General features: G+C 32.5%; 2 protein-coding genes and 1 long non-coding RNA gene across 3 annotated transcripts; all 3 read left to right on the plus strand.

The window, feature by feature from the left end:
* Positions 1-3,573: 3,573 nt before the first annotated feature.
* Positions 3,574-4,632, plus strand: LOC149909920 (uncharacterized). The gene is made up of 2 exons (XR_016458619.1): positions 3,574-3,934; positions 4,335-4,632. It is a non-coding gene; the product is annotated as an uncharacterized LOC149909920 (long non-coding RNA).
* Positions 4,633-6,027: 1,395 nt separating this feature from the next.
* On the plus strand, positions 6,028-8,572 carry cyp33 (peptidylprolyl isomerase cyclophilin-33). The gene is made up of 5 exons (XM_090120049.1): positions 6,028-6,334; positions 6,659-6,844; positions 7,291-7,494; positions 7,864-8,036; positions 8,416-8,572. The coding sequence occupies exons 1-5, from the start codon at positions 6,125-6,127 to the stop codon at positions 8,558-8,560; spliced, it is 918 nt and encodes a 305-aa protein (XP_089976175.1). The 5' UTR covers positions 6,028-6,124; the 3' UTR covers positions 8,561-8,572.
* Positions 8,572-10,531, plus strand: LOC149909922 (peptidyl-prolyl cis-trans isomerase-like). The gene is made up of 4 exons (XM_090120050.1): positions 8,572-8,739; positions 9,237-9,440; positions 9,845-10,017; positions 10,375-10,531. The coding sequence occupies exons 1-4, from the start codon at positions 8,671-8,673 to the stop codon at positions 10,517-10,519; spliced, it is 591 nt and encodes a 196-aa protein (XP_089976176.1). The 5' UTR covers positions 8,572-8,670; the 3' UTR covers positions 10,520-10,531.
* The last annotated feature ends 2,143 nt before the right edge of the window (positions 10,532-12,674 follow it).

A 12,674-nucleotide genomic window follows, 5' to 3' on the forward strand; every position in this document is an offset into this window, starting at 1 on the left:
ATATTGTTATATGGTTGAAAACGCCGTGTCCTAAAAGCTCACTGCAAACACTTTACCTACACACAAAAGCATGCACCATTTCGGTAATCTAAATAACAAGCATGCACTCATTCAAACGGTACGATTATGGCAAATGTAATTATATTGTGACGATTTTTTATTTTATTTATATCCTTTTTGGTTTATTTTTGGTTTGTCATAACTACAATTTTTCTTCCAGTCGAGTCTTCCATTATCATTGTTATTTTTATCAACTGGAACTTTAAGAAATGCCTACCTAAAAACAAAAAACAAAAAAATAATAAACATACCTAATGAAAGTAGGTAGTTCAACCATTTATAATTATTAGAATCATCGTTGTAATTTAGCCATTTCAGATTCAGGAAATTTAACACGTTCGCGGACAGTATGGCTTACAGGTTGCAGCTACTGAGACACTACTTTTTTTCATACATTGCCCAGGGGCGTAGTGTTACAACACATGGTTAAAAAACCATATGATATGACAGAACGGATATAGGCGTAAATGTCGTAAGTACTCAGCGTCAGATTCATAGTCACCATCATCAGCAAATAGGTCTTGACTCGATTCAGGGGTAGACGCTGCATCAAACAGGTCTTGAAGACGTTTTTGTTCTTTTTTCGAACGAGTCTCAAGACGCCATCTGCAAAAATATCCGTTACAAATTTAGTTCAACAAAATCGTGTTCACAACAAACAATAGCAACATAAATATGTTGTTTACATAAGCAACTAGACTTGAATTAGTACATCCAGTATGAGTAAAACAATTAAATTACGTTGGAAACAAAATACTCACTTTCTAAACAACAATTCACACGCGGCACGCGGGATCACCGCAGCGGCGCAGTACTCGACTAACCGTATGCAAACATGACGCCCACGGGCGTAGTGTGCGCGGGGAGAGGGGTAAAAAAATATGAATGTATGCGTGGAAGTACCTTCCTTTGACGAATTTTTGTAAATAATGCAGTGACAGTACAAAAGTCGTAATTATACCTGTGATGACAGTACAACATGCCGTTCTTTATGATAGTATGAAAAATCGCTCGTCGTTTGGCGTACTGATTTTATGCAAGTAAAAACTGATACGTCGACAGACGTACTGTCCTATCACTTTTAGCTGTCTAGGCGCCTGTGGTCGTTACTGTCCGCGAACGTGTTAATAAGATATTTCTCTGTTTAGTACTGAATATATTACTTGATTACGATGATAGCGATCAAAAGTTATGTTCGTAATTTAATCAGAATGTCGTTTACACGCTTTAGACAAATGCAGAATTTATGTTAATCGAGTAATTAATGAATGACATACAATACAATATTTTATTTAAAACTAGCGGTTCGCCCTGCGTTCGCCTGTGGTACCTACATGTTTATGTTTTCTTTCCATAAGAACCATACTCGTACTTCAAGGAATATTATTAAAAAAAAGAATTATCGAAATCGGTCCACCCGTTCACGCGTGATGCCGTGACCAAGGAAAACGGGTATTGAGTGTTTTTACACACGAACTAAAAATATACTACCTATATGTATACCTAGGTAGTGGCTAGCTTGTGCTAGAGTAATTTCTATTAACGAGAACTTTACGTCTGGATGGAAAAAAAACTTGATACCTATACATAAATCAAATTGTTTAGGATATTATTTAATTAAATCCATAGATTAAATCCCATCACACTTGTTATTTATTGTCAAATCGTTCTGAAATTAAAAAAATACCTTTATTATCATTTAACTACAGTAACATCTCTTATTCTTGGAACAAACCTGTCTTTAGATTGAAAACACACCCAAGAACAAGTTTTTCAGTCTAGTCCCTGAATGATTTCTTGTATTAGATAATTGATGGAATATTCAATTAATCTATAAAGTTTATCTATCTACGATCAAAGTGATCAAAGAGAGTTTATAGCAGCCTTTTAGAGAAATATTACTTTGGAATGACATAAAGTTGCATTACATTAAACTAAGCATTAAACGGATAGGATTGACGATGGTTATTGATATATATGTGTAATATCAAGAATATTTTCTGGATAACTATTTAATTAATGTTTTACCCACGTATCCTGAAGAAAACTTTTCTTTTACTTACCTATCTTATTAGTATTAATAGTATATGTAGGTATAGTAAGGTAAACTGAATTTCCGTAATATTGGGTAATAGCTGCTACACGGAAAGTAAGTTTCCAATAATTATTATGTGCGTGACTACAATTTTGTTACAAATCGGTCATATTGATGAAGTAATTTATTTATCTGTATGTAAAAAATTATTGAATAAGCAAAATATGAAGTCACATAAAATGTCATTCTTAGCATGCTTTATTCAAATATGTAATAGGCATGACGAAAGATTTTGAAATTCTCTTCCATAATGTGTGTATACGTTTACTATACAAGAAAAAACATATATTTCGGTAATATACTTAAATTCAACGAAGATAAAAGCCATTTTTCAAAAAATATTTATCTGTGCCAAAACAGCTCGCAGATGTCATGGCGTAGGCGTCATGTCACTCTTTAGTAAATACGTAATTATTTGTACGCATTGCGAAGAAAATTAAAAAAAATATTTATTTAATATGTGTTATAGAAACGAATTTCAAAGTTTATAAGTGGTGTGCAGTATTGCAGTGTGAATCCACATAAAAATAATGCTCAAAAATGTGTTAGTAATTATTTCAAGCGAGAAAATAATAAGAAATGATTGTATAAAGTTGGCGCGGAGCACCCCGAACCATGTATTTGTGAATTCGCAATTATATTTCTGTTCTGAGTCGATAAAGCATACTTGAAACAATAGAAAATAAATAAAAATGCGTATTCTCAACATATTCATAACAACAAAACACATCTGCCGTGAGTTGTTTACTTAAGCGTGACGTCACGCGTGTTTTAGTCAAAATGGCCAACTGCACAATTTCAATGTTTTATTTTATTGATAATCTCATTAATCTTAATGTTTTTAAGATTTCTAAGTCACTATATTTAATTTATTAATTATACATTTTCCCTTAAAAACACTAATAAGATCATTTATGGATACTGTCGTCATGCCTATGGGCGTATTCAGAAAGAAAGCTTGAAACTTATAAGCGCTTTAAGCGCTTATAAGTTTCAAGCTTTCTTTCTGAATACGCCCTATTATAGCATAATAATATTATGATATCCTTTATATTATTTATTGCTTAGCTTGATTCAAAATTTTAATTCAAATTTTAAGTTTTCAGAGCACTTACACACAGATAATATAATACTATGTTATCTGTATTGCTACGCAATGTACGCAAAATGCACGCCCAAGAAGCTTTTAACTAATACACTGGAGATTTCAGTATGAACATTAACTTGTAACAAGAAAATATGACGTTGAAGGACGCCTGTATGTTTTTTTATCCCTTTCACACCTAGGTAGTTAGTTAGGCGTAAAAGGGATAAAAAACATACAGGCGTCATTCAAGGTCATATTTTCTTGTTATAAGCTAATGTTCATACTGAAATCTCCAGTGTATTATCTATAAGCTTCTTGTGCACGCCAAATGCACGCAACGTAGAGTGAGAATGAACCATAGAGGAGGCACTAAAATGACAAGGAATGCGTGAGAGAAATACACTTATGACTATAAAGCTAAGAGCAAGAGAGACAGAAACATTGTTTTTTGTTTCTCTCATGTTATGCGATTTCTTTTGTTGGGGACAAAGGCAGTTTGTCCCAAACAAGCGGCTACAGTCCATTGTTTTGCTAGTTTTCTGTTTTTTCTCGCTGTTAAGTGACTTCAAAGTTTAATAAACGTTGACAGTGATCTGTTTTAATCCGACTTTAAGTGAAAATATGGTGCGTTGTAGTGTGATTGGTTGTAAAAATCGGCCGGAACGAAGATTACCAAATATTACCTTTCACACGTAAGTAAACTTATTTGAAGTATATTGTTTTATAGAACTGGATATAGTTGATACATTTTCATTAACTCTAATGTGAAATTATCTACAAATATATAATATTTTCATCGAAATAGACGTAAACATTTTTTTGTGTTATCCGACTAAATTACGAAGTGTTCTTGTTGTTCAGGACGCCATTTGTTTTTACGTAGTTTCAAATTTATGGTATAATCATGTGATTAACATTAGGGATACCAGTACAGGGTAAAATTTTCCCCAAAATCGTGAAATGTTTTTTTAATATTAAATGTTAATGTTTGTGTAAAGTTTGTTACACGGTTCGGTTTTCCGGTTCAGCTTTCCTCATTTGCATTGGTTTAAGTATTTTTTTTTTCAATGTCGGTTTTTTTGTATATTCCAGGTTACGATGCACATCATAACGCTGAAGACTGCGAAGCTGGCCCTTCCACACGAGCTGCAGCTGCCACTGAAGGCAGCGAGGACCCTGCCCCGTCAGGAGAGGCGGTGTTGGAGTAAAATCCGGAAGGCCACCCCCCGCGCCTTCCTCACCGAGGTGCGGCGCGCCTTTATAAGAACGAACGAGCGGCGGAGTCGTCCATTTTCGTCTGCTACTCGCGCGCACATTATCGCGGACCCTCTGCCCATTTATTTCTACCGTCATTTTGCTGTTCATTTTCAAATAAATGTATTTCGTTTAATTTGCTTTTAATTTGAACTATTTCCAGTACGTTTTTATTAGACTACATTTACGGCTGTATCTTCTAATTGCGTTGACATAGAAATTTGATTTTATTACTGCTTAAAGGTATAATAGACCTAAGTTTTTGATGTGAATATCAATTATTGAATACCTACATTACATTTGCGTTCATGAGTAAAGGGGTTATAAGATTAATTTTTTTTTTATATAATGTAATAAAAAATTCATGTTTTTCGTAATTATTCCCGTATCTGTTTTATAAGATATTATTCTGTCTTCTGATTCAAATTCAATTTGAATCTGAATCAGAAGAAATAGCAATTAAAACCGCATATTCTGAAACTAGCAACTACTTGCAAGGGAATCACAACCTACAAGGTACTCCCCACGTCCTATAGCACAGACAAAGAAAAAATTGCTACAAGCAACATTTAAAGATACAACATAATAAAACAATTAGGTTTGTTCGAAGCCCTCGGTGCGCGAGTCCGACTCGCACTTGACCTTTTTTGTCCTAATTTTACTGTATTTTCTATTATTATTTACCATTGATTGAAATGATATCTAAACTTTAGCCTTGTTTTTTTATAAAAAATATATGAACTGGGATATTTCGATATTTGTGGTTAATTGCGAGAAGTGTAAAAGCAAAAGTTGTAATAAATATTTTAAATACCTACAACTTTACCATTAAACTTTATTCCGCAGTTATAGTTTTTTTAATCCCGATCTCAGATCGATCGTAAATAACTTTTCCTCTAATTTTTGTTACCTATATTCTCTTCCGTTTGAAATTGATTTCATTGTTCTATAATATTACTTTTATGTTTCAAAAGTTAATAAAAAATCATGTTGAACAATATTACTTTGTTAATTTCAAAAGTTAATATTAAATTAGTGGTCCACTTAGGTCGTGCACATGGCCCAGGGGGGGGCATGGCCCATGACCCCCATGACCCCCCCCCCTGGATCCGCGCTTGTACCGGCCGGCCGCCCGGCTATATATTTTATACCCGTGCGAAGCCGGAGCGGGCCGCTATGTTTTTATATACAACGTTCACAGTTTTTCTGTAGTGTATTTACTATTTAGTATCAGCATTGCACCCGTGCGAAGCCGGGGCGGGTCGCTAGTTAAGTTAATAAATAACAAAATCTTTTCAAATCTGTCTTTTTCTTCATAAACCTATCTTACAAAAAAATACCCAAACATTTATAGATATTTTGCCAGTTTTTCGGATAAAAAGTTTTTGTAATAGTTGGCAACATTGACGTAAGGATTCGCCATCTCGTTCGGGTATACGCCGATGTCGTCTCTAGTACATTCTCCCTCTACGGCACGCAATCTCACGCAATAGCTATTGACAGGTGACAATTTGTCAGTGTCGACTGTCATTTGGCAATCAAAATTCGCTTGTGACGGTTTCTGATTTTGGAGGTTATAATAATTTGTAAACAAATAAATTTGAACGTTGTTTAGAAATTATAACAATATGAGTAGTAAACCAAACTCAAAACGTACCATATACGTTGGTGGATTAGCCGAGGAAGTAGATGAGAAAGTTTTACACGCCGCTTTTGTTCCGTTTGGAGATCTTGTTGATGTGCAAATACCCTTGGATTATGAAACTGAAAAACACAGAGGCTTTGCGTTTATTGAGTTTGAGAATGCTGAAGATGCAGCAGCCGCAATCGATAACATGGTATTTATTAGTTTTGAGTGTAGTCAAAGCTGTTCAAATCTTGATCAGTTGACGCGAATCATTTGCCGGCAATATAATATTTTTCTCTATATATTACATCATTCTGAAACTTTTACCCGTATTTTAATAATAGTTTCATTGTGATTGACTTTATTTAAAGGTTCGTTTGCATAATTTTCACTTTATTATCACTCAACACTCCATAGGACAAACTGTTAAAATCCTATACATACTTAAAAAGCTGTAAAAATTAACGCTAAACATATCAATTCTTAACATTAACAATTGTTCTAGATGTATTAAAATTTCAATCATCATTTTCAGAACGACTCGGAATTATTTGGTCGCACAGTAAGAGTGAATGTAGCTGCACCTCAGAGAATAAAAGAAGGATCCACAAGACCTGTGTGGTCGGAGGACAGTTGGTTACAGAAGCATGCTGGTGAGACCCTGGGCGTTGATAAAGATACTGAGGATAAAACTAATGAAGGAAAAACTGACACTGTTACAGTATGTATTGTGTTGTATTTTATATATGTATTTATTTATTCTTTATTGTACACAAGAAATATATTAATACTGGCTGTACCCCGCGGTTTCACCCGCATTGCTCCGCTCCTGTAGGTCTTAGCGTGATGATATATAGCCTATGGCTTTCCTTGCTAAATGGGCTATCTAACACCGAAAGAATTTTTCAAATCAGACTAGTTAGTTCCTGAGATGAGCATGTTCAAATAAACAAACAAACAAACTCTTCAGCTTTATAATATTAGTATAGATAAGTACATAAATTAAAAAGCAACAACATTTTTGTGCATAAATTGGCCTAAAAGCCAACTATACCAGGCTCTACACCTTTAAAGAAATAAAATGTTATGGATGTATTTTCAAATGAAAACATTACAAACTTAAAATTGCTATAAGTGAACTTTTCTTTTATAACATTTATTTTACAGCCTATCGCACCAAAGGTTACAGAAAAAAAGAACCCGCAAGTATATTTCGACATCTGTGCTGGTAAGCAAGAGATTGGCCGCATAATAATGATGCTTAGAGCAGACATAGTTCCAAAGACTGCAGAAAACTTTAGAGTGCTCTGTACACATGAAAAGGGGTTTGGTTACCAGGGTAGCAGCTTTCACAGGATCATTCCGGATTTTGTATCCTTTTAATAGATGATGATAAATGTTTTGTGTACTTTTGGCTTTTAAACCTTATGTAGTAGTGAATTTGGTAAATTAACCTATTATTAGAAATTAGATTTATTTTTTAAACATTAGAGATAAAACACATAATTTTTTGGTCTGTCATGTTTTTGGAATACAATAGAAAATTGTATAACTATTTCTACTGATCCATAATAAATATGACAGAGGCTATGTCTAGTTGAGTTATTTATTTTTGTGTTAATATTGTATTTTTAATATTCAGGTTAATGTCTAATAATAATTGATGACAACACATGTTTTGAACTGTTGTTGAAATAAAATTGTATATTATTCTCTTGAATTCCTTAACAATCTAATCAGATGTGTCAAGGTGGTGATTTTACGAATCACAACGGTACAGGAGGGAAATCAATATATGGGAATAAGTTTGAAGACGAGAATTTCACATTAAAACACACTGGTCCTGGTATATTGAGTATGGCGAACTCTGGGCCTAATACAAATGGATCACAGTTCTTTCTATGTACAGCTAAGTATGTGTAATATAGTATACATATATGAATTTATATGAATCATAGAACCTTATTATATAGGTATTGACTATTGAATTGGGTAGTCAATTAATTTGAGGATTAGTGCTAAAGAAATTATGCATTCTGGTTTGAAACCCTATATGATTTTTTTCTCCAAATTTGGCGGAAAAGGCAATAACTTTCTTTTGCGTTAAAAATGTTGTATTCAATTTTATCTCATACCAGATTTCATATTCTACTCCCATAAATCAAAATATTGAATACGGAAATTAAAAAGTACCCATAGAATTGAATGCCATTTGCGATCTCCGTAACATTTTAACATTATGATAAGGTGTTATCAATTGTAATAATTCATAAATAAAATATTTTTTATCAGAACGGAATGGCTCGACGGAAAGCACGTTGTGTTGGGTCACGTGATCTCCGGTTTGGACGTTCTGAAGAAGATGGAACGATACGGAAGCAAGGGTGGGACCACGTCCGTGAAAGTTACTATAAGCAATTGTGGAGAATTACAATAGTTTTTACTGAAATTTGTGTTTTATTATCTGTGTTGTTGTTGACACGAGTACAAAGTTGCTTCGCCTTTATTATTAACCACATTTTCCTGCTTGAATTACTCTTCCAAACAATGTGTGACACGTATCAAAATAGTGATTGTGATGGTGACAATTTAAAAAATAATATGGAGAACGAAACAGTGCGTAACATTTTGGTAACATCTATTTGACAGGACACATCTTTATAGTTTTTACTTGTTACTTAGTTGTAGATAAGTTGTAGAATCAAAATGAAATATAGTTAAATGAGTATAATTCATTATTACAGAGCACTAATATATAATGCACTAATATAAAATATAATGTTTTTAAGAGACAAGGTGATCTAATACTAATAATAGGTGGTTTTACTATGCTGATATTTTACTTCATCAATATACATAAAAATATAATCAGGTCAATCTATTACAGTATGAAGAAATAATAATATAATGGCTTGAATTTTATAAATAGTACAGATCAATCCTACAGGATTAGGCTCCTACAGGAGCTTTTTTTTATAAGCTACAGCTTATAAAAAAAAGCTGTACTACAAAGTCTTTACTGTTTCATTGATGTTATAATAATTGTTCACTTAAATGAGCGTAAGGACTTAAATACATATCTACATAACTGAGTCATTACATTTATTTTAAAGCCCATCGCACCAGAGGTAACAGAAAAGAAGAACCCGCAAGTATATTTCGACATCTGTGTCGATAGGCAAAAGATTGGCCGCATTATAATGATGCTTAGAGCAGACATAGTTCCAAAGACTGCAGAAAACTTTAGAGTGCTCTGTACACATGAAAAGGGATTTGGGTACCAGGGTAGCAGCTTTCACAGGATCATTCCGGATTTTGTATCCTTTTAATAGATGATGGTGATAAAAGATTTATCACCATCATCTGATAATTTTTATTAATATGCGTGAATTAATTTTTAGAAATGATACTTTCAATAGTCTTTTATTAATAAGATGAATAAATAAACCAAAGTTCATTGAAAATTAGAAATTTTATAATAGATTTTAGATTGCAAGCTCATTTTACTAAATTTCAAGTAGTAACAAGAAAGTCTGTATGTTATGATTTTGTTGTCTATTGTTCTATTATTTCTCAATGAAATGAAAACATACTCAATGATATTTACTTGATATTAATTATATAATTTTGTTTTGTTGTTATCAATAGACTTATTCTCATAAAAGTTGTTATTATTTGAAATTGTATCTATTGCTTTTGTATTCCTTAACCATTTAATCAGATGTGTCAAGGTGGTGATTTCACGAATCACAATGGTACAGGAGGGAAATCAATATATGGGAATAAGTTTGAAGACGAGAATTTTATATTAAAACACACTGGTCCCGGTATATTGAGCATGGTTAACTCTGGGCCTAATACAAATGGATCACAGTTCTTTATATGTACAGCTAAGTATGTGTAAAATAGTGTTGAATTTATATGAAACCTTATATAGATATTTAATTGGGAAGCCACTTAATTTGAGGATTAGTGCTAAAGAAACAATGCATTCTAGTTTTGAAACCCTAATGACCCTATATTATTTTTTTCTACAAATTTTGGCGAAAAAGGCGAACAATACTTTATACAGGAATTTTCTTTTGCGTTAATAAAATATTGTTTCAACTTTATCTCATACCAAATTTCCTAATCTGCCATTTATGGCAAAATATTGAATACGGAAAATCGTAAATTAAAAAGTACCCATAGATTTGAATGCCATTTGCTATATTGATAATAATAATAATAATTTATAAATATTTTTTTCAGAACGGGATGGCTCGATGGAAAGCACGTAGTCTTCGGTCACGTGATCTCCGGTTTGGATGTTCTGAAGAAGATTGAACGGTTCGGGAGCAAAGGCGGGACCACGTTCGTGAAAGTTACTATAAGCAATTGTGGAGAATTACAATAGTTTTTACTGAAATTTGTGTTTTATTATCTGTGTTGATAGTTGACACGAGTACAAAGTTGCTTCGTAGTTTGCACATGGTGGTTTATTATCTGTGTTAATAGATGACGGCGTAGACCTCGGAGGCGTAGACAGACGATGACGGTTGGTTTAAGTGTTGCCTGTTGCCTAAAAATGCATGTCTCTGCACTTACAATAAATTTGGTTCTACTTAGAGGGACAATAATCATAATGGATCAACTTTCTCCATCTAATTATCTTTACTTTCTTATAAGTAAATTGTAACATTTAATAGAGTGAAATTACGAGTTCTTAAAATGAATAACGATCAGTTAAGTTAATACATGGTTAATACAATACAATAGGTAGCATTGTACAGAATAAGTCTAGTAAAAATGTATGTATTCATATCTAATAATAATCCAAGTATGCAAATAATAGTCATGGTCTATAGAAAACGGTCCATAATAATATTTTTGTAACAAAGTGCGACAATGTAGGCGAGCATTATAAAGAGGCACAAAAAAGTTTTGGGTCATTCAATTTATTTTTGTCAGGCTGATAGATTAGGAATCTGCCTTTAGGCCCTCACTATTATGTATTTTGTGCCTAAGGCACAGTTATTTCAGCGACAGTAGCTGTTTTAAAACTATTGTCACGTTACGAAATATTCTGGATGGCGTACCTTTGGAAATATTTTTCTAAGGCAAACTTACTTAAAATAATTTAGCTCTGTCTTTATTGCATTCATTTTTATAGTGTAGAAGTGAACTGTGAAGTGAAGCAGAGAATTTTTAACCAAAATTTTTAAAGATTTCTTCAGTACTAGTTTTACCTTATGAAATATTTTATGAAAAGGAATTACCTACGCACATTTTTCTTTTTCTTACAAAAGTGATAAGGAATCTCTTTAGTTGCCATATTTTTAGTAAAAGTAATTTTATTCATTTATGAAATAGTGCTGACGCTGGTTCTCTGTGACTGAGTAAATTAAAACCAGCCTTATCGGTAAAAATTATCTTTGTAACGGCAGAGGGAAAACGGTTAGGATATATTTCATCATTGCATAATTTTTGAGGTTCGGGTTTTTAAGAACATTTCGTTAAAAATAATTTGGGTGATTTATTTTGAAGCTTCCATTTAGTTATAAATAATTACCTTTTCTCCTCATAAATATTGATATTTATCCATGCAGGTACTTAGGTGCTACAGGTTCTACATTTTATCTTGTGGAAGGATAGTATAACGTGGTATAACACTGTAAGTATCTAGACTATCTAGCTAACTACTACCAACCTACTTGAGTAGTTACTTACCTATACCGTTAAGTATACTTGATATTCTGTTCAAATAATTTTAATTCATATTGGATTTGAAGTAAATTAATATAATGTACTAATAAGACACGCGTGCAAGAAATCCATTTCTAACTTGATACTTATATACCTTAATAGAGTACCTTAGAATTGAATTCACGAACATCTCTGACACGTCTTGAATTATAATGAATGGGTTCGAATGAAAAGCTGCATTTTGTCAATTAACGCATATAATGTAAGCCTTCGCAGAAAATGTAAACATTTTGTTGAGATCTTCAAGATGATTCTTATGCATTGCGCGTCTGGAATTTTGTCAAGTTATTATGATACTCTGTTTATGCAGTAATGAACAGCAAAATGGAAAAGTAAACGCTGCGCTATTATTATTTAGCAGGCGTTAATAATGTTATTTTTGTCATAAATAATTAAGTGCGTTTTGTATATTAATTAATTAGTGCCTTATTTTATTATATATTTTAACGTAATTAAAGATGAACGAAAATGTTATGCATCATTAGTCTAGTTAGGGACCTACATACAAGGATAAAATAAACATAAACTAACAAACCTTAGTGTGTATTTGTTTTCAATAAAACACAATTCTTTTTTTTATTTATGCACCTTAATAAGCACCAACATAATATATTTATAGCAAAACAAACAATAGCAAAAGATAGCAAATACCTATGGTGAACGTTCGTTTAAAAACCGAACGTTCGAATCCGAGAAGTGTACCTAAATATCGTATTTTTTTTAAATTAAACATTAATTATGAATAATAATAATCTTATCTGTATTCAAAATTAAATATTTTAAAATTTAAATATTCCAGAATAGAT

Source organism: Colias eurytheme, chromosome 3 (assembly GCF_061535395.1).
Source record: "Colias eurytheme isolate Ceu_HAF_F1 chromosome 3, ilColEury1 Martin Lab GWU primary, whole genome shotgun sequence".
Lineage (NCBI taxonomy): Eukaryota > Metazoa > Arthropoda > Insecta > Lepidoptera > Pieridae > Colias > Colias eurytheme.

Excerpts from the sequence above, each read along its gene's own strand:
- LOC149909922 (XM_090120050.1), top strand. The coding sequence starts at position 8,671 with ATGTGTGACACGTATCAAAATAGTGATTGTGATGGTGACAATTTAAAA. Across the intron at positions 8,740-9,236 it reads ATAATATGGAGAACGAAACA|CCCATCGCACCAGAGGTAAC; the intron begins GTGCGTAACATT and ends TTTATTTTAAAG. Across the intron at positions 10,018-10,374 it reads TTCTTTATATGTACAGCTAA|AACGGGATGGCTCGATGGAA; the intron begins GTATGTGTAAAA and ends TATTTTTTTCAG.
- cyp33 (XM_090120049.1), top strand. The coding sequence starts at position 6,125 with ATGAGTAGTAAACCAAACTCAAAACGTACCATATACGTTGGTGGATTA. Across the intron at positions 6,845-7,290 it reads GAAAAACTGACACTGTTACA|CCTATCGCACCAAAGGTTAC; the intron begins GTATGTATTGTG and ends TTTATTTTACAG. Across the intron at positions 7,495-7,863 it reads ACAGGATCATTCCGGATTTT|ATGTGTCAAGGTGGTGATTT; the intron begins GTATCCTTTTAA and ends CAATCTAATCAG.